This window comes from Dreissena polymorpha, chromosome 1, assembly GCF_020536995.1.
Source record: "Dreissena polymorpha isolate Duluth1 chromosome 1, UMN_Dpol_1.0, whole genome shotgun sequence".
In the NCBI taxonomy this organism is placed as follows: domain Eukaryota; kingdom Metazoa; phylum Mollusca; class Bivalvia; order Myida; family Dreissenidae; genus Dreissena; species Dreissena polymorpha.
Window position 1 is genome coordinate 96,366,147 of NC_068355.1, and position 22,950 is coordinate 96,389,096.

The 22,950-nt window shown below is 38.2% G+C and overlaps 2 protein-coding genes across 2 annotated transcripts; both read left to right on the plus strand.

The window, feature by feature from the left end:
* The first annotated feature begins 13,884 nt into the window (after positions 1-13,884).
* Positions 13,885-15,361, plus strand: LOC127838843 (piggyBac transposable element-derived protein 4-like). The gene is made up of 2 exons (XM_052366885.1): positions 13,885-14,096; positions 14,341-15,361. Exons 1-2 carry the CDS (start codon positions 13,885-13,887, stop codon positions 15,359-15,361), a joined length of 1,233 nt encoding a protein of 410 aa, XP_052222845.1.
* A 32-nt stretch (positions 15,362-15,393) lies between these two features.
* Positions 15,394-15,820, plus strand: LOC127838897 (piggyBac transposable element-derived protein 4-like). The gene has a single exon (XM_052367006.1). The coding sequence runs from the start codon at positions 15,398-15,400 to the stop codon at positions 15,818-15,820; it is 423 nt and encodes a 140-aa protein (XP_052222966.1). The 5' UTR covers positions 15,394-15,397.
* The last annotated feature ends 7,130 nt before the right edge of the window (positions 15,821-22,950 follow it).

Sequence of the window (22,950 nt, forward strand, 5' to 3'; positions counted from 1 at the left end):
CATAAGGAAAAATCCATGCAAATTTGAATGTTGTTCAAGAGCACTGAAAGGTGCAGGAGTAATAATAATTTGTCAGATGTTTTCATCCACAGATATACATACACCAATGTTGAATATGCTTTGTTACATGGGTTGGGGAAGATTTTCTTAACAATGAAGGTAGTAACACAGAACTGGCAAGTCGTTGAATAAACAATGTTCCTCATGTTAGTAACATAAACATCCCTGCAAGCTTTGTATACAAAACACATTAACTTGTTCCTTTGAATAAGAAACTTAAAAAAAGACGTGAGACTAAATATTATAGTTAAGGTGTCTAGAATGGACTTTCCAAGATGACAGACAACTCATGAGTTTGTAGCACTTGTAAACAAATGTATACATCCTTAGGAGTATATTGCAACAATAATGAACCTAACCAAGAAATATATGTAGCTGAAATCGCCACTGTATCCATTATGCTACGTATATTTTATGTTCTGTCATTGAATCAGTCCTATGTTACACAAAAACATGTAAAAACATGTAGAACATTTCAGTTCTACAAGTAATGTGATCCTCTAGGAGAGTCAATAAAAACAAGTTTCTCATGTTTTCCATGTGGAAGTGGGTTTTTTTTAATTTCTTACAGCACCTGCCGTTAAAAACACTTACAAAAATATAAAACTACTAATAATCTTAAAGATTAGCACGAAGACAGTCAACAGCAGAAACAAGCATTGAAGTTATCTTAATGATCAAAGAATGTTTGGAGAATATCATTCAAAGCTGTAGAAAATAACTCTTTATAATCAAACAGTAAAATTCGTGCTAATATATACATGTATAACTTTTTGCTCATAAAAGTGTCCTCCATCATAATAATGAAATATTTCGTATGAAAATAAATATTTTACAACAGACGTTAATCCTTCAACAAATTCTCTTTTTTAAAATAAATTCTGATGAATATGAAAGTAAATAATTGTAAGTCAAATCATTTAGTGACATCCCACAACATACAAGTAAGAGATAGACAGAGATATGCAACTTTTACTCTCATTATATTATTTCCATTATGGTCAGAGCAAGATGCAACAAAAACGTGCACAGTCATGTAATACAAGAGCACCGCATAACGGGTGCCACGCTCGGCTGCGAAAGCTTGTCAGATTTTTATATTTTTTTTAGAGGTGACAGTGACCTTGACTTTTGACCTAGTGACCCGAAAATGGGTGTGGCATGTAGAACTCATCAAGGTGCATCTACATATGAAGTTTCAAAGTTGTAGGTGGAAGCACTTTGATTTTAGAGCCAATGTTAAGGTTTTAGCACGACGCCGGCGGACGACACGACAACGACATGACACAACGAGCTGGCTATGACAATAGCTCGGGTTTTCTCTGAAAACAGCCTCGCTTATAATAAATAAAGCAAGATAACTACTTGTTACAATCAGTGACAGACTCCTGCATGACGCAATAGGACATACACATGAATAAAGTAATAGGATAACATGTTACAATGACAGATTCCTTCATGAAGAAATATGAAAACTGATTACAATGACAGACACATGAATGAAGCAATATGACACCTGGTAACAATGACAGACACATGAATGAAGCAAACTATCAACTGGTAACAATGACAGACACATGAATGAAGCAATAGAACAACTGGTAACAATGACAGACACATGAATGAAGCAATGGACAACTGGTTAAAATGACAGACACATGAATGAAGCAATAGAACAACTGGTTAACAATGACAGACACATGAATGAAGCAATAGGACAACTGAGTACAATTACAGACACATGAATGAAGCAATAGGACAACTGGTTACAATGACAGACACATGAATGAAGCAACAGGACAACTGGTAACAATGACAGACACATGAATGAAGCAATGAACAACTGGAAACAATGATAAACACATGAATGAAGCAATATGACAACTGGTAACAATGACAGACACATGAATGAAGCAATGGACAACTGGTTACAATGACAGACACATGAATGAAGCAATGGAACAACTGGTAACAATGACAGACGCATGAATGAAGCAATAGAACAACTGGTAACAATGACAGACACATGAATAAAGCAATAGGACAACTGGTTACAATGACAGACATATGAATGAAGCAATAGGACAACTGGTAACAATGACAGACACATGAATGAAGCAATTGACAACTGGTTTCAATGAGATTTCTGAATGAAGCAATAGGTCTACTGGTTTCAATGACAGACACATGAATGAAGCAATGGACAACTGGTTTCAATGAGATTTCTGTATGAAGCAATATGTCTACTTGTTACAATTACAGACACATGAAGAAAAATAGGAAAACTGTTTACAAATGACAGACTCCTGAACAAAGAAAAAACTACTACTGGTTACAATGACAGACACATGAACGTAGCAATAGGACTACTGGTCACGAATAGCAGACACATTCATAAACATTTCTTTAGATTTTGGTGTTAAAAAACAACACTTGCATTCATTTACACTTTCCAATTAAAAAACTAATTTAAGATGATCACATCTTTATATAAAAAAATGTGCTGTGCTTAAGAAATAAAATAAGTTTCTAATTTATTCTTAACAGGATCATTGTGAAAATCTTCAATGACATGTGACTTTCTCAGAAGATTTGATTTTGGACAAGTTAAGCACATGTCTTCATTAACTAAATCCAAGAAGCACATCGACTAATACTACACTTGAAAGATTCTTTTATGTGAAGATTTCAAATAAGAGGCATAATTGATATTCAATAACCCTTTATATGGCTTTAAAGAAATCTTCTTGGCATGTGGATAGCAATATTTGATTAAAAGTTGCACTCCATTGAATGGCAGCATGTCTCTAAATCCAAACAAGAATCTTGTTGACAAATTTGATCATGAATCTTTTCTTGAAAGTAGTGATCAATTTGATACAATTTACAGCACTTTTTACGCATATGCATTTCAATTTCCTCAAAGGTGAATAGTTACAGTTGAAATCTCTTTATCATAATCTATCTTAGCAGAACGGTTATCTTTAATGTTGATGATGAATGTAATATATATGGGCAACATAGAAAATCATGCTTCACTTCATGTTTGAGCATAATGGGATTACTTAGTCATGAATAGTTCATAATATACCTTATATTAACCCATTTATGCCTACAGTCTAGAAAAAAGGCCTTGGCAAACAGCCTATACCCAGTCGAGATGCCACATGATACGGCGTCTCATCAGGGTCTGCGCTGTTTGCTTAAAGGAATTTCTGTTCAAAATATTCTAAATATAGAAATAAATATAATAGACATCCCTAATTTTGGAAATGAATTGATCCAATTTAGAAGGATGGGAGAGTCCACTAGGCATAAATGGGTTAAAACAGTTACATGCATGTGTGGTTCACACTTTCCTATTTCCTTCTATCTGTTTGCTTTTGTCACATGTGCCATCATCAGCATGAATGATTGTTCATTTGGAGAGGATATAAAAGAGAAGTGTAATTCCATTTGTCATCAATGAAATTGTTTCAGTCAGTTCTCCAACTGTATATAATGAAGTGAGAATTTAACATCAATACTGTGATTCAAATATACCGGTAAGGTTTAACAACTTTTTGCTACAGCAACAAGCAAATAAAAAATAACTCCAGCATGCTACAGATTCTATTCTCCAGCCTCAGCAGTGATAAGATAAACAGAATGATGACCCATTAAAGTGGAGGATCATTAAGCATAATGTATCAGATACACAATATAAAGTGTACAGCTGTTATATTTGTTAAGCATGTATTTGGGTTGTATTGATACACATAATGCATAACTCACTTTGCTTTTGTAACAATTATTTATAACAATTAATCCTTATAACTCAATATAGTATAAAAAATATAGGTAAGGTATCATGAATACAGTATCATTTGTTACCCCAAATACATGGGTATATATCAATACTAATATATTTTACAGATAAAGGTGTTTTTTGGAATCTATCAACAGTATGTCCCCTAGCAATACAAACCTGTTTTAAGGTGTATTTAATTATCATCATACAGATAGATCAGTGAAATGGGACAATTATATGTAATGAAGTATAAACTAGCATAGTATTATACCGTAATTTTCATATTGGCGAGATCAGATGGTAAGATAGAGCATTGCACGGTAAAATGTGTGTCCCATAATTCACAGTCCATTTACACTGCATTAGGATACAATGCACAGCTGTCTAGAACATGATAGACAGAACATGATACAATTCAAGCTTGATGTCGCTACATAAAATGACTGTGGTAAATTATAAACATATATATGCACAGAAATGGTCTCTGTGTTTTTAAACATGCCTTAAACATGCAAATAAAACCTATTTAATTTTGCTAAATTGCATAGAAAGACTTAGCTTTATTTCAGATGCTCTTGAGCCCGTATCATGGGACTAGATCCAGTACTTGATATCTATGGGGTTTATCTAAAGAAGGCTCCCACAATGGGAATCAAAGCCCCCAGTCCTTAGGCGGACAATATATCCATTACGCAACAGCAACCTCAAAAACATGTTGGAACACTTTTTTGATCTATTTACCAGGAAATAACATTTTTCATTTAATCTCAGTTTCAGTTTGTAAAACCTTTAAGTACTATTCAGAAATCAATCTGTTGATAACTTGTTTTCTTATGTTGTTTATTATTTAATAAATAATTTCAAGTACATTACATTTTGCAAACACGAACCATCAAACAAAAACATCAGAGAAGTTGATGGATGCGCCGCGATGATGTGCAATGTCAATGTATTGGTAAATAAAAAAAAAAAATAGGGCCCATAACTCTATGAAAGATCAGCAGACCTGAACAATCTAATTGAACTGACATTGAAACAGAATGTTGTCACAATATGAGCATGTCCAGAACAGAAGGTTGGCACAATATGAGCATGTCCAGAACAGAAGGTTGGCACAATATGAGCATGTCCAGCACAGAATGTTTGCATAATATGAGCATTTCCAGCACAGAATGTTGGTACACTTAATGAGCATGTCCAGCAAAGAATGTTGGCACAATATGAGCATGTCCAACACAGAATGTTGGCACAATATGAGCATGTACAGCACAGAATGTTGGCACAATATGAGCATTTCCAGCAAAGAATGTTGGCACAACATTAGCATGTTCAGCACAGAATGTTGGCACAATATGAGCATGTCCAACACAGAATGTTGGCACAATATGAGCATGTACAGCACAAAATGTTGGCACAATATGAGCATGTCCAGCACAGAATGTTGGCACAATATGAGCATGTACAGCACATAATGTTGGCACAATATGAGCATGTCCAACAAAGAATGTTGGCACAATATGAGCATGTCCAGCACATAATGTTGGCACAATATGAGCATATCCAGCACAGAATGTTGGCACAGCATGAGCATGTACAGCACAGAATGTTGGCACAATATGAGCATGTCCAGCACAGAATGTTGGCACAATATGAGCATGCCCAGCACAGAATGTTGGCACAATATGAGCATGCCCAGCACAGAATGTTGGCACAATATGAGCATGTCCCACACAGAATGTTGGCACAATATGAGCATGCCCAGCACAGAATGTTGGCACAATATGAGCATGCCCAGCACAAAATGTTGACACAATATGAGCATGCCCAGCACAGAATGTTGGCACAATATGAGCATGTCCAGCACTGAGTGTTGGCACAATATGAGCATGTCCAGCACAGAATGTTGGCACAATATGAGGTATATCCAGAACAGAATATTGGCACAATATGAGCATGTCCAGAACAGAATGTTGGCACAATATGACGAGTGGAAGGGAGTTGTCATTAAACCTCTTTTAAAGAAGAAAGGGCTTCCACTTGAACTGCAAAATTATCGTCCTGTGTCAAATCTATCATTTCTCTCAAAAATTCTTGAGAAGGCTGCAATACATCAGATAAACAACCATATTGAGTCAAATAACCTCCTGCCAACATATCAAACTGCCTATCGAAAACATCATGGAGTAGAGACAGCCATGGTAAAAATGGACAATGACCTTTTGGAAACCATTAGACAAAAACCTAATAACCATTGTAATAATGATAGACTTAAAAGCTGCGTTTGACACTATTGATATTCCTATTCTTATCCAAATTCTCCAAAATGAGTTTGGAATCCAAAGTACCCCATTAAAATGGATTGAGTCATACCTGACTAACAGAACAATGAAAGTTTTGATAGAACAATCTTCATCTAACACTGAGCCTTTGAGATTCAGCGTCCCCCAAGGCTCCTGTGCTTGACCAGTGATTTTCACTCTGTATATATCGGCCCTCAACAAAGTGGTTCAAAAGTATCCAGCTGATCTGTATGGCTATGCAGACGACCACAAGATTGCCTTCAAGATTCAGGCAGTATATAATGAAAATGAAGCAAACGTTCTACAACAACTTGATAAGTGTCTCAATGATATTATAAACTGGATGACAACTTTCAAGCTGAAAATAAACCAATCAAAAACAGAAATCATTTTATAGGGAACAAGGCAACAATTATCTAAAATGTCCATATCAAGTGTGAGTGTTGGAGGATGCATGGTTAAGTTAGTAGACCGTGTGAGAGATCTTAGTGTTACAATGACCAACACTCTTAACCTTGACCTTCACATCACGAAGAAGTGCCAAATTGCCCAAATGCAATTGCGTAATTTAAAAGCTATACGAAGGCATTTGACACAGAAGTCAGCGGAGGTGTAAGTGCATGGTCTTGTACATTCCCATATTGACTTTTGCAATGGTTTATTCACCGATCTACCAGCTTACCAAATTCAAAAGCTTCAGCGGACTCAAAATCATGCCGCAAGAGTGGTCCTGAATGCGTCATTTGAACAACCAAGTACTGATCTCTTGAAACAACTCCACTGGCTACCAGTAAAAGCTAGAATCATGTACAAAGTCCTGGTTATGGTCTTTCGTGTTGTCCATGGTTAATGCTCCAGGATCCGGTTTAATGAAAAACTACAAAACCCAACTGTAGTCGGTTGACTGTGTGGTTGACCGACGCTCGTCGGCCGCCAACTGACCGTTCTTCGCATTCAAGGAGCAAGTTGCCGCGACTGTGGTCGCACGACGGTGTGGTCAGTCGACTGCGGTCGTGGTAGTCTCTATTTTTATGAAAATAAACACTTCCGCCATCAACATCTGACGGCTAAAATACACGCCAAAAATGAAAGACGAAGACAGCAACAATTCGATTTAGTGCCATTCGTGGTCCAAAAAGGAGATATCCTTTTAGAGCTTGTTATCGAGAACAAGAACCTGCTGGAGGGAAAGCATGGGCAATTGATGACCGAGGCAAACAAGCGGAAAAAGTGGCAGGAGATTGTGGCAGCCATAAACGCGTGTGGGGTGGCATTGAGGACAGCAGACTCGTGTAAAAAATAGCTACGGGACATACAAAGTAATGCACTAGACTGACCACTCGTCGAGTTCAAGGTACCAGCAAGAGACTCCCAGACAGTCTGAGACAGGTGCCAAGACTGCCTTGACACCTACAGGAGATTCCCAGACTGTCTGCGACGGTGCAAGACAGTCTCCCAGACCGGCGGAGCACCAGAAGATGACACCCAGACAGTCTGCGACGCTGCCAAGACCGTCTGTGTACCTGCACTAGACTTCCACACAGTCTGCGACGGTGACAGAAAGTCTCTCAAACAGGTGGGGCACCTGCAGGAGACTCCCAGACAGTCTGTGACGGTGCCAAGGTAGTCTCCAAGACCGGAAAGGCACCTGCAAGAGACTTCTCAACAGTCTGCGGCTGCATCTTGGCACCTGCAGACCCCGAAACAGTCTGCGACACTGCCAGAAAGTCTACCAGACCGGCGATGAACCTGCAAGAGACTCCCAGAAGTCTGCAATGATATCATGACCGTCTGGGCACCTGGAGGAGACTCCAAGACAGTCTGTGACTGTGCCAGACAGTCTTTTAAATTGGCAGGGCACCTGCATGAGACTCCGAGACAGTGTGCGACGGTGCAAAGACCGTCTGGGCGCCAGTAAGAGACTCCCAGACAATCTGTGATGGTGCCAATGCCTTCTGGGCACATGCAGGAGATTCTCAGACAGTCTGCGACGCTGCCAGAAAATCTCCCAGACTGGCAAGCCACCCGCAGGAGACTCCTAGACAGTCTTCGACTGTACCAGGACCGTCTGAGCCGCTCCAGGAGACTCCCAGACGGTGCCAGAAGTCTCCTAGACCGTCAGGGCACCTTCAGGAGAATCCCAGACAGTCTTCTACGGTGCAAAGACCGTCTGGTCACTAGCAGGATACTTAAAGACGGTCTGCGACGGTGCCAATACCTGCAGGAGACTTTCAGAAGTCTTTGACGGTGCCAGACAGTCTCTCAGACCAGAGGGGCACCTGCAGGAGACTCTCAGACAATCTGCGACGGTGTCAAGACGATGTAAGAACACATACAGGAGATTCCCAGACTGTCTGCGATGGTGCCAGACAGTCCTGCACACCGGTGGGGCACACGCAAGAAACTCCCATACATTCTGCGACGTGCTAAGACCTTCTGGGCAACTTCAAGAGACTCCAAGACAGTCTGTAACAGTACTCGACAGTCTCTCACTCCGTCGAAGACTGTTTAAGAATCTCCTGCAGGTGTGCGGACGGTCTTTGCATCGTCGCAGACTGTCTGGGAGTCTCCTGCAGCTGCCCAGACGGTCTTGGCACCAACGCAGACTGTATTGGAGTCCCTGCAGGTGCCCCACCGGTCTGGGAGACTGTCTGTGAGTATCCGGCTGGTGACCAGACAGTCTTGGCATCGTCACAGCACAGAATGTTGGCACAATATGAGCATATCCAGCACAGAATGTTGGCACAGTATGAGCATGTCCAACACAGAATGTTGGCATAATATGAGCATGTCCAGCACAGAATGTTGTCACAATATGAGCATGTCCAGCACAGAATGTTGGCACAATATGAGCATGTCCAGCACTGAGTGTTGGCACAATATGAGCATGTCTAGCACAGAATGTTGGCACAACATTAGCATGTCCAGCACAGAATGTTGACCCAATATGTTGCAATGACGGAAGGGAGTGTTTAATCCTTAGTTTTATATTTATTACGATAGGGAAATGGTCACTACCAAATGAGTTGTCAATTACATTGAAATCGCTTATTGCTTGCAAGTTTGCTGGCGTAAGAGCGAGATCAATCGCGCTCGTCGAGTTGATCGGCACGGTCGGACAGTCTCGTTACTTGACCGTTGTTTAATTAGTTGAGGCTGGTGTTATTGATTAATTTTAACAGGTTTTCCGCAATATCGTCGCAGCGTGGAATGCCCTACGGGTTCCAGCAGGGGTGTTTGAGATTAAAATCACCAACGATAATATTGTTGTTTCTATTACGAAAATTAGTTTTTGAAAGTAATATCTGCAGACTGAGCGTATACGCATTGAACACAAAAAGAAAGGTGTTTAGTATGGTACAGTGTGATGGCACACAACTAAATGGGGCAGTCTTGGTTAACATTGATTTCAGTAAAGGGAATGCCCAATTTTACGGCTACTCCAGTGCCCAAAAGTTTTTCCCTTTCTTTGGATCTGACAGGGTCTTGGTACCCTTTTAATTGGACTTGCCGATTCTTACTTTTGAAGTTCGTTTCTTGAAGGCATATGATATGCACTTCATTATTGTTAACGTTATTTTGCAGCTCATACAATTTATGATTGGTTAAGTGATTGCCCACCCCTCGAGCGTTCCATGACAAAACGGTAAGGTTGGAGATATTGTTATTGCTTGTAGTAGACATTGGGGGATGTGAGGTGTTACATTGTACGAGCAAGTGAGATAGCTTAATAAGTACATACCGTACGCGTGACGGAAGTAGACCGGGAATGGTGGCGCAAGCCTTTTATGGTGGCTATGGCGCATGAGTCTAGCAATTACGGCCCATGCGTATTCGGTCCCTATGTATGTGTAGAGGCTAGCCCGCAGGTTGTTCATGAGGCCTGTATTTGTGGCGTTGATGCCTTGTAGGTCGTTGTGTTTGATGTTGTTGTTGTTGTTTTGGAGGTACATGGGTGATTGTTTTACTAGGTTGTTCAGAGGTTTGGAGTTGCCTAGGTTGTTGTTGTAGTTGTGTGGTGGTAGGTTTTGTAGCTTGTTTAGGTGCTGTATTCTGATCGGTCTTTGGTGCTGGGTGAACGGGCGGTGTAGGATTAGTTAGGGTGGTGGGATGCTCCGCCTCATTTTCGGGGAATTTGTTTTTAAGGATGGCCAATATATGGGCTTCAGATTTTCCGGCTAGTTGCTTTGCTATTGAGCTAGATTGGGTCGCTTATTTGTCATTTCTAGGTTATGTAAATATTGGTTTGTTAGCCGTAAATTGTAGCTTAGTACTTAAGGTACTCAGGGCACCCCTAAAGCGCCGCGCTGTGGCTCCCACTGCAGTTAGCTTTACGCTCTTTGTTTTACATGTCGCATGTGAGTGGTTTCCAGCGCAATGTGGGCATTTTGCATTATTTTTGCATATGTTGGATGCATGCCCGAACATCTGGCATTTAAAATAACGGAGATTAGCGAGAAGTGCGAGCTTCACGTTGTGGCCTAGGATGTTGGTTGGGGCGTTTTCGGTCTTAAAGGTGACTGTTATAAAGTTGTTTTGTATACCACTATGGACTGCTTCAACATTAGGCTTAGATTTAAGATCCTTTTTCAGTTGTTCTATGTCCCCGTGTTTGGGAATCTGGATGATTCCCTTGGCAAATTTGGGCTGCACAGTGAGTTTAAAATCGCAGCTACCAAATGAGAATTGATTGGCTTTATTGAGCGCATCTTTCCTAATCTTAAACAGCAGACCGGACTTAAGCTCTTTCAAAGGTATCACTTGTTTGGTTCCGATGAATTTTATAAAGGCTTTACCAATGCCTGAAGGATGACCTTGACATTTCACCTTTCAAAATGTGCAGCTCCATGAGATACGCATGGATGCCAAATATCGAGTTGCTATCTTCAATATTGCAAAATTTGACCTTTGACCTTAACTTTTGACCTTGAAGGATGACCTTGACCTTTCACCACTCAAAATGTGTAGCTCCATGAGATATGCATGAATGCCAAATATCGAGTTGCTATCTTCAATATTGCAAAATTTGGCCTTTGACCTTGACCTTCAAGGATGACCTTGACCTTCACCTTTCACCGCTCAAAATGTGCAGCTCCATGAGATGCACATACATGCCAAATATCAAGTTGCTATCTTCAACATTGAAAAAGTTATGGCCAATGTTAAAGTTTTCGGACGGACAGACGCCATATATTTGACATTTGACCTTGAATGATGACTTTGACCTTCACCTTTCACCACTCAAAATGTTCAGCTCCATGAGATACACATGCATACCAAATATCAAGTTGCTATCTTCAATATTGAAAAAGTTATTGCCAATGTTAAGTTTTCGGACAGACAGACGCCATATATTTGACATTTTACCTTGAAGGATGACCTTGACCTAAATGTTTTACCACTCAAAATGTTCAGCTCCATGAGATACACATGCATGCCAAATATCAAGTTGCTAACTTCAATATTGAAAAAGTTATGACCAACTGAATAGCTGAACGGGTCAGGGATGGTAAATATTGTTAGGATTAGCACTTAACAAGACTTACTTCTTTCCGCGGCCCTTCTTTTTCCAAATCCACCCCACTATAACACATTTTAGAGAGATTATACTACAAGTAATGTTGATCCAACTTAGGTTAACTTATTTAATTAATTTCAATAAGCACCGTAATTATTAATGATTCACTGTTTTAATAACTTCTGTTAAATTCTTATGAGAAAAAACACTGTAGAGAGATTATGATATCCTTATTTGATTTGAATTGTTTCCTTTCTTAAGCTAATCCACTTAAACTCTATTGATGACAGAGTACTTTCCCCGAAGTAGGACTCCAAAGGATAGACCCTGACTTAAGATTGAGTTTACTTAGAGCCTTAGTTGAATAGCACGGTAGTTAGGATGAAAATTAATTAATTAATTAAAGAAAGAACTGGAATAATCCAATAATCTGCTTACGCAAGAAACATGTCCGCACGACACCAGATGATTGTATGGAACACAATGCCAGGTTTAGAAATTATCTCCCTTTTAAAGCTTATTACTTCCCTAGGATTGTATTTTTTTACTTTTGACCTTGAAGGATGACCTTGACCTTTTACCTAATATCAAGCTGCTATCTTTAATATTGTAAAAATTATGGCCAATGTTAAAGTTTTTGGATGGACGGACGGACGGACAGACAGTTCAAATAATATATGCCACCCTACCAGGGGCATAAAAAGCATTTTTTCAAGATACAAATGGCCATAACTCCGTTTTTAACCCTTTCCCCGATAGATGCGTATAATCCCGAGTCTATCGATTCCCCGATACATGCCTTTATTACCGTCTCTATCGATTACCGCATACATGCGAACTTTTCCGTCTCTATCCATTACCTGATAATCCCGTATATTCCCAATGTCCATTTTCAAATGCAAATTCTGATTGATATTGACGACAAAAGTGCTCAAGTAAACTTATAAACACAAACATCGGACATTTTTCTTAAGTATTAAATGAATTTCGGCATATGTTTCTATTTAAAGATTTGATGAAATAGGTGTCCAATCAGGACAAGGGTATTCAAACACACGTAAATAACTTAATGTGGTGTGCGCGCATCGTGTACAGTTAATATTCTGTTACAAATTGTAGCCAGAAATAAATACATGTATATGCCCATGATATTTTCGTGTCAAGTCTTTGTTTGGACAAAAAGCGCGCGAAAATAGGCGTTGGTGTATTTATTTATACACAAAAACTGTGTAGTGCAGACAAAAACGTAAAAGCTTCGTAGTAAATTTCCATTTGAGTATCGGGGTATCTCGCAAATGATTTTGACATTTTCCTGAATAAAATAAAAGAAATAAACGCTGCATCATTTTCATATTTTAGTTCCTTCAATATTGCAACAATTATTGTACTGTATCTGATTGCACGCAAAGTGCCGTGTACAGTTCATGAATATTCTTTTACAACGACACATTAACAGCGTCATCTATATTTAGATTTTATGCAATATGTACAAGTCATTTTCTGGAAATTGGGAGAAAGTAAAAGTGATTTTTCGAAAATAAACCAACGTTTTTTTCCATTTAATTTGTCATAATTATTTATATTTTATGTTGTCTGTGTATGTTTGTTTGGTTCTCATTTATCTTATGAAAATTAATATCGTAATGATAAATGTTTAAAGCAAGTCCCGTTTCCGAGATCATTAACGAGAATTACTTCGATATATTTACTGACATATAAAATCAAGGTTTTGATAGACGACACGTGCTTATCTAAATTTGGTGTTTTTGTAATACACAGGATATTGGATTATCGCTGCTGGATTGAGCAATAAAACAAAGACGCAGTCGGCGGTTTTCAGTAGGCCTTTTGTACTGACAAACATAATAATTAATAATGCGCGTGCTTATCTAACATTTAGGGATAAAACACACGGGATACTAGACACTTTGGGCTTCTTTGGGCCATAAAACGCAATCCCGGTGGCTTTTTTCAGTAGCACACGTGTCCAGAAACTAACGAGTTCGAGTAATAAAGCACAGAGATTATGATCTGAAAACTGCATGGAGTCTGAAATGAAACAAAATGCTGACAAATCAAAAGATTAACTGCCTAATGTTTCAGTATAAAATTCGATATTTTAAGGTGGGGTTCTCACTGCATTTCCTATTGCATTCGCATACGCTTGTATTACTTTTTATATCCTCGTATTATTTGCACAAATTTATTCTGTTACCATGGCTGACTACTTAGATCAGCTTTTTGACAGTGACTCGGATGAGTCCGAGTTTTCTGGTTTCTCAAAGTTTGACTCTGATATTGAAGTCGGTGATTTGTCTGATGATGACATTATTCCCGATGCCGAGGCTGCAGATGATAATTGGACAGATGACTTCAGTCCATTGAGGGTGCGTCTACACAAAATATATGACTACACAAAAATTATAACGTAGATCTGTTGCAGTGCAAATTTGAAAATGTCAAATCTTTTTTTTTCATTAGTAACCGCTACCACCACATTATAATTATAATGCCCTAAACATAAATTATTGTAATATATGTACATGTTATAAAATAAAATATTACAAATGACACGATCTTATTATTAATAATATAATAATTTATATTATAATTGTTTATAATTATAATACAATTATGTTATTAATACTATTTCTTTCTTTTTTTCATTTCAGTTTGATGAGTTCAACGAGCAGCCGGGAGCCAGAAAGATTCAATGTGGACACAGCCACTTCCATGGATTACTTTGGGCTGCTGTTCTCTCAGCAGCTGCTTCGGTCCATTGTGGCGCATACCAATGGTTACTTCCCTTGGAAGATGGCACAGCCGGACATACCAACGGACCTTAAATGGCAGGACACAACAGAAGAAGAGATGAGGGCATTCCTGGCCATCAACATCCTGATGGGAATCAACCAGCTCCCCAATGCCGAGATGTTCTGGTCGTCCAATCCCTTCATCAACAATGCTGGAATCACCAACACCATGACATGCAACAGGTTCCAGAAGCTGGTGCAGTACTTCCATGTTGCGGACCGGTCGACTGAGCCAGGAAGGGGAGAGCCAGGATACGACAAACTCTTCAAGGTGCGACCTGTCATGGAGAGCGTCAGCCGAACATTCCAGGACATCTACACACTCAACAAGGAGGTCTCCATTAACGAGGCCATGATTGCGTTTACCGGCCGCCTCAGCTTTAGACAGTATATGTCCGCCAAGCCGATCAAGAGGGTAATCAAGGTGTGGATGCTCTGCGATGCCAGGACAGCCTTCCTTGCTCGTTTTGAGGTATACCTTGGGCGACAGAACAACCAGACGGAACACGGACTTGGCCACAACGTTGTGATGAGGCTAGTGGACCACATCTACCACTCCTTCCGTTGGTTGTTCTTCGACAACTTCTTCACAGGTATACCTCTCATGAAGGAACTCCTGGAGAAGGGCCTCTACGCCTGCGGGACTGTCAGGGTCAACAGGAAGGGATTCCCGAGCCAGTTGAAGAAGCCAGCAGAGGTACGCCAGCGCAGAGACTTCAAGATCATGCAGATGGGCGACACCAACCTGACTGCCACTGTGTGGAAGGACAAGCGACTTGTTCATCACTTGTCCACGTTGTGGGACCCTATACCGTCATTTTACCTGTACAGCGACGATGTGGAGCAAACGTCATGCAGCTACAGTCGCCACACAGTGTGAATGTCTACAACATGTATATGGGTGGTGTCGACCTTCATGACCAGTACCGCGCTAAGTATGACGTTGGGACGCTGTTCCAAGAAGTACTGGCGATACCTCTTCTGGTTTCTTCTGAACTGTTGCATTGTCAATGCCTTCATCCTCTACAAACTGACGTCCCGCAGGAGAATCTGCAGGAAGCGGTTCACCCACCTTGATTTCCGCCTGGAACTTGTCCGGGAACTGGTTGGCGGGTTCTGCAAAAGAAAACGGGCAGCACCGGAAGGCAGAGGGAGAGACGGTTTGGTGGAGCAGATGAACATGGGGGGCCATGTCATGTCCCGACTCTCCGACAAGACAAAGACCTGCAAGTACCACACCCGATACCTGAAGCAGCGGAAGGAGACGAAGTTCGGGTGTGCTACGTGCGGTGTCCACCTGTGTCAGGATGGTTGCTTCGCCAGATATCACAACCTGTGATGAGTAATAACTTTACTTGTAATGACACTTTTTAATTTCGTTTTTCGAAAAAGTGTCATGTGTAATCAAGTAAAAGTTATCATGGACACACACATTGCTGAGAAAAGGACATTGATTATTACATTGCTACTGTATATATTGCAACCATATTTTCAGTATTCAGATTATTATACTTTTAAAACTAAGAAGTAAATAATTTATTTAATATTTAAAATTTTATAAGCCATGAATTATAAAAATTGATTTTATTTTATTTCATTTGGTACGTCGCATTATAATTAACAAGAAATATCTTTAAAAAAGATAAACGGCGTTGATAGTTCAATGAATGAGATCAATGATAGCGAATGTCTTTTTCTGTGCAGTTCTTAGCTGCATCACACGCAGTAAGGGATGTTACGCGGAGTTTTTGCGGCTTATTTTACATTATTACATATTGCTGGTCATAAACCTTTAGATACAAAACAGAAAACCAAAAGAAGAATGGAAGTTAAACTAAAACATATGAGTCAACCGGCATCACGCGAAGTATCCGTTTTTATAGGCGCGTTCTTCGAACAAACCTGTTTTGGTGGTTTGTCGGACATTGCTATATGATTCGATTATTAACAGTTTCGAGAATCATCGCGCTCATGCTTAATACAGTAGTCAATATGGTGGAATAATTATTGTTAAATTAATCTAAAATAATATTTATCATTGTATTGTTGAAAACACATTAATAATCTATTATTGACATATCTTAATTATATTGCTGAATATCTTCATTTTACATATTTCTATTCTAAAGAAAATTCCAGGTCACCTAGTTCACGGATAGAGTCTTTATTATATAACGATTATTTTACTGGCTGCGAACTCCGGTGATGAACTGTGTATAAACTCTGACTTTCACACACTGGCCGCGAATTGACCCGAATCCTCGCGGTTTGAAATGCAAAGCATTAAAGTGAGGCCTCGCTTGCACTGCTCTTTATACTTTTACATGTTAACATGTTGACATGAATATGAAAGTAAGTACTAAATATGAGAACATAGCCTTTAGTATAAACGCTTTTGCGCTGGTAATTCTCTGAAAATAAAAGGTGCACGCACAAACTGTATTTATGTCGAGAATTGATTGTAAAACTGTTCTATCTATTGAGCCTTTTCATTAGAGATAAAATTGTTTCATGCAGTATCACAGTGTTACAAAGACGCGGATATGTTTCCAATGTTTTGGTGTTATACTCAAATTAGCCAATGGAATAAATGAAGTGTATTCATTCGTACCTAGCCGCGGGAAATTTTATTTGAATATTATTGGACACTTACAAAGGTCAGGTCAGGTGAAAAGCTGGCTTAATACAGCACGCCGAAAAAAAACTTAATAGTAAATAAGTTGTAAAAACACTAACTTTTGTCTACAGAAGTCTCATGTTTGCTAATAATAATTTATTGCAGCCTATACTTGTTAGCTTGTGTAAATACTGATGTTGTGTTATGTAAATTTATATGTTTATTGTTATGTAAATATATTTGTTATGGAAATATATATGTTTATTTTATTATTAAATGTGTAATATGAATATGCATTAAATCATGTGTATTTGTAAATTTAACACTGAATAAATTCTGTTTTATCTGAAAAAAGTATGGCTTCTTTGTTTGTTCAAACATTTCTTATGCGTTGTTTACAATACAGACTTAAAATTTATATAGTTGGAAGGAGAATTTATTTCTCTACAATCTTTACATTTACACAAATGATGTGAAATGAAAGGAACTAAGTGAAAATTAAGCTTAAACAAGACAGGCGTAACAGTTGAGAATTTTTCCAATATTTTTCCAATAACCCTATGGAGATGGTGTAGTCAGGCTTATCAGCCTTATATGGAGTTACTGTTATCAGAACAGCAGGACTGGTATTGACCTGGAGTGGCAGATCAGATAAGGGGTCTATCAGGGAAAGGGTTAACAGATGTTGTACAATGCCATTTGGCGTGCATCATCCTCTTATCCATATATATACTTATACCAAGTTTCAATGAAATCCGACAAAGCACTTCCAAAATATGGCTCCAGACACAAAAGTGCCAGACACAAAAGGACGAACGGACGGACAATGCCAAAACAATATCCCTCCGCCTATGAATGTATAGTATTTAACAATTAAACAAACAGTCACCAACCTAAATGTGGTGGTTCTTAAAGGTCAATTTTAAAGAAAATCTGAAGTCAATATTTTTAACGCTATTTACATTGAAAATTATCGGGTAATATAACGATTTTAAAAAGTGCTGAGTTTTACATAAAAAAATGATTTTGTTGACTTTAATGATCGTAACTCGTAAAGCGTAGATTTACTTATCTCCCCTGTTTGTGATGTCACACCTGTATAAGCATTTTAGCGTCCACCTTTTAGAAGATAAACAATTGTAGATTTCTTGTTTTATTTTTCTGTTTTTATTTATATTTACATGAAATTGTTTTCACTGGTTAAGCACAGTGATTGGGAAAATGGTCATCTGTGCGGCCTTTGGCTGTAAATCACTGTCTGGAAAAGATAAAATGAATTTTTTTCCAGTTTCAGAATGACAAAAAACTGAAGAAGATTTAGTGCTCTAAAAAAAGTTGTGCTAGCCATGTTTCAAAATACAAACTGTTTTCACCAGATAAAAACAGCCGAGTGTGTTCGTTGCACTTTGAAGAAGACCAGATCGTGCATAGTCTAGCATTATTAGAGAAAATTGGATTTTATAAGCGATTTTGCAGAATATTGAAACAAGACGCCTTGCCAACTACTTTTGTTCTGCAGTCAGCAACAGAGCAGAACAGACAGAATTAAAGAAAAAGACACTCGTCGGAAAGTCTGCTAGAAAAACGGCGAAAAATACACATGAGAATTGCTTCATTTCCATGTGAAGTCTTTTCTGAACAAATAAATATCTGTGCAATAAGGTATTGCAGCATTTAATCTTTGTTCCTTCAAGTTAAATGAGCGATCATAGGAAAAATATTATATATAAAAACTCTTACTATTTAATCCTATACCGTTTTAATTTTTGAAAGCTTTTTTGGTGCCTTAATTAGCATTGCACAATTCCAAAGAAAATGGCTGTGATGATGAAAAATTATGAAAAAACATTCAAAACAATTGTATCTTCATTTCTCTCTCTTAGCTTGTTTTTGCCCTATCATATTTGTCCACAATAAGTGTGCAAGACAGCTGGGTTTTTTCTGTGTACAATAATTTGTTCAGTTTGCAGTTTTGCTAACCAATGTACTCTTTTTATTGCACTTTTTAAGTACAGCTTTTCATTATAATTTTCAGTGGCAAAACATTTAAAGTACTAGTTTACAAGAACTATGTATAATTACATTTAAATATGTTGTTATTTAAGGTCCTACATGTGGCCAAGAAGACTACCCACACGGTGACCACATTCGTCGAGCCCTCTACAGACTTTGATGGACCATTAACGGCAACACCAATAAATACAACTGAAAGTGTTGCAGATTTGAGCACTCTAGCCACAATTGCCAGCAACACACAGCCCCATCCAGTGCACCAAGCATACCATGTTGAATGTCAAACACCAGCTTTGGTGAGTTGTATAATTGAGTCACATGTAACTCCACAAAATAACAGTATATTTTTTCATTTTTATATTAAAACTGATTAGTCAATTAGAAAAAAATAAGTAGGGTGGCATAGTGATCATAAATCATTGGCTAAAACCCCTCCTAGTGAGTGCTGTCAAGACCTCAATCTTAAAGCACCAAATAATTACTGGTTGTTCCCAGAAGGCGGACTCAAGAGTGGCTAAATAACCGATTTATGCAATGAAGCTAAATAAATAAAATGATTTGCATATTTTAGCACTAGTCAGATTGAACAAAAAACATCAAGTTTCCATCCTGGTAGGGATTGATTACTTTTAAACCAGGTTATGGAACAGTAGAAAGAAAATCACAAACAATCAAATACAATTCCATTTCTTATGTTTTTTTAGTGGAATGCTGCTAAAGAAGTAGTACAGCAGATCTCATGTAGTACACAGACAGACTGGAACCAAGATGTGAGAACTGTACTTAGAATTCCCCACGCAACAGCTATATGTGAAGACAGCGTCACATCCAGCATCAGTGATACAATGCAGGAGGATGACGAGACATGGGAGCAGTCAGACGATGGAGAAAGTGAAGAAGAGCCTGAGGAGTTGGAGTGGGAGAGTAGCGGGGCTCAGGTGGCAGAAATTGCTACTGAGTAAGTGTGCTACATGCAACCAGTGGGTATCGGTGCATAAAAAAGTGAAAGGTTGCTTGCTTGTAGCCAAAAACTGTATTTGACACCAGCAATAACAAGTGTCTGGAGGATGCACCAGTCGGCCCTAATCGAAGGGCTTAAAGTCTCCACTTGTCCTTGGGGGTGATGGGAGATGCTGCTCTTCAGGACATACTGCTAAGTATGGAATATACAGTATGATGGACTTTGTATCAGGCAAGATTCTGGAGATCCAATTTGTGCAGGTTTGTCAGTTGAATATTGTACAAGAGTTTGACTAAAACAATAACAAATATATGTTATGTACATTTCACATTGTTTTTAGCGTCATTTATAGTTACCAATCGCAAAAAAAATATTTTGAAAGGAGACTTATTTTATATTCTGCATGTATTATGTGTTCTGTGGTATCTAAAGTGTGGGAAGTATGTAAATCATGTATTTAAATTTTAAGTTTTGGTTAAATGCAAGAAATTCACTGCTATTTTTTGAAATAATTTATACATCTCTTTTATACGAGATCTATACAAATATTACATTGTTGATGTATTACCAGTAGGGATGTCAACGAATATCTGAATATTCGGTCCCACACCGAATATTTGAATACTATTTTCCGAATCGAATATTCGGAAGAAAAAAATAAATAAAACAAGAGATGTGTTTGTCAGAAACACAATGCCCCCTACTGCGCCTCATTGAAATAAAATTTCTATTATCATTTGGCAGGTATAGAAATCAACTCCCTTCCAGGTTATTACTTCCATTGAATTTTGTCTAATCGAACCGGGGGGTGGGGGGGTGGAGGGGGGTCTCACAGTCAATTATGACCATGTCAGACATCACTGACAACCAAGGCCTGTGGTTTATCAGAGAGATCATAGCCAGAGTTGATCATGTATCTATGGACATAAGTCCACAGGTATGTAATGAACATCAAAGAAATTATAATTATATCATTAAAAAATAAAACTTTGAAAAATCAATCATTTGGGTTATAAATAATCAAAATAATAAATCTGTACAGTAACTGTGAAAAGAACTTCAATTCTTGGTAAAGAAATATATATTTTTAACAAAAATATATACGTGGGCAGGTCAGATAACTATGTCCATTTAAATATGGGCAGGTCAGATAAATATGTCCATTTAAAGCTTATTACTTCCCTTGACTTTGTTTTTTTGACCCTAGACCTTGAAGGATGATGTTCACCTTGAAATTTTACCACTCAAAATGTGCAGCTCCATGAGATACACATGCCATGTCATAAATCCCGCTAATTGTCTACCTTTAGGAAACTTTCATTGACCAAAGACAGTCACTTTGTGTCAAAATTATGATAGGTGCAAATCGCATCGGTAATTAAAACACCGACCCGCACTTGATCCAATGACTCGAATTACATTTAAAATGATCACTAATCCTCTTATCGCCTTCTTATAAAAACACTCGCCAGCTTAGTGTTGTTTTTAATACTTAATCAGCGATAAAGATCAATTGACTTTGTCACGCGCTCATGCGTTATGCCTGCAGACGATAATTGCTATTAATACACATTGTTATTGTTAATTTCACCTATTTCATGCGATCAAAATGCAAAATCCATAATAATGTTGAGACAATTTTACTTATCTACCAGTCAAGGATGTACAAACGGCGATCGCGATCCTTTTTTTCGACTGTTTTCCACCAGCTGAAAACAAACCTTCTCAACACCCTATTATTTGTTTACTCGCAGCGGACCGCTTTTATAATATCAAAGCCAATTACCGCTATCCGACGCTTTACCCGCAAAATAGATAAATGATGTGCTGTGTTTTTAATTTTTTATTAAAGAATATTTGATCAACATCTTATAAAAACTAATCAACAAAATCAACTTCGAATAAGCGACGGTGCCCTAATGCTGTGTCAATATATAGTCACTTCCAGTGAACTTCCGGTAAAAAGAAAAGTAGAATTAATGGATTAAAGGTACGGTAAACAAAGTTGATTTTGTTGATTTTTTTCCAAAGGATGTAAACCGAATATCCGAATATTCGTTCGGAAGGATGACCAAGTATTAGAATACCAAAATCGGTATTCGTTGCCATCCCTAATTACCAGGCTTCTTTCACTAGTTGCCAGAAACAAAAAAACATATCACTGGCAAAAACACTGATATTGATGTAATTTAAATATTTTTTTAAATGTCATGACTCCTGTGTACCTTAAATAATTAAGTGCATAGGTGATATCTCGAAAAATTTCTACTCAAAGCGACCCCATTTTTCTAAAAAAGTGATGATGTTGATAATGCTTGTATACAAATATAATAATCTTCTTCAGCGCAATGAAGTGAAGAACTCCCATGCAATGGAGCTGGAGGGAATGCAGAGGTCATTAGATTTCCTTCTAGAGGGGTGCAGTCTCCAGATTTCTCACCCGGTGACAGACTGACACAGCTCTGTGAAAAAATATGCAGGAAAAACAGCCGGATATTGTCCATCGGTTTGATGTCTGGCATGTTGCAAAAGGTAACTAATGATTTTGTGTAACTAATATATTAAATAAGAATCCAAAGCACACCCTCAATGACATAATAATGAGCTTATTGTGTCTTGCACATTCTTATTTATTCGTCACACCAAGTTCATTGAACTTATCAGTAATCTTTCTTTGTATGATGTATTTATTTATTTTTTCTGAAAGTGTAAAACCTTGCTTTAATTGCATATAATTATAAAAACTTTGATTGCATCTAGAAAAAAAAAATAGGTTGGAAAATTGGATTATAATAAGCTATTTTGGTTTCTGGAAGAGCTAGGCTAGCATAGAATAATGATACATCATGAAATTTACAAAGGGTTTGATTTTTGTATT

Bases quoted from the DNA above. Each gene is read 5' to 3' on its own strand.
- LOC127838843 (XM_052366885.1), top strand. From the start codon at position 13,885: ATGGCTGACTACTTAGATCAGCTTTTTGACAGTGACTCGGATGAGTCC. The intron at 14,097-14,340 runs GTAGATCTGTTG...TTTTCATTTCAG, and splicing joins GACTACACAAAAATTATAAC to TTTGATGAGTTCAACGAGCA.
- LOC127838897 (XM_052367006.1), top strand. From the start codon at position 15,398: ATGACCAGTACCGCGCTAAGTATGACGTTGGGACGCTGTTCCAAGAAG.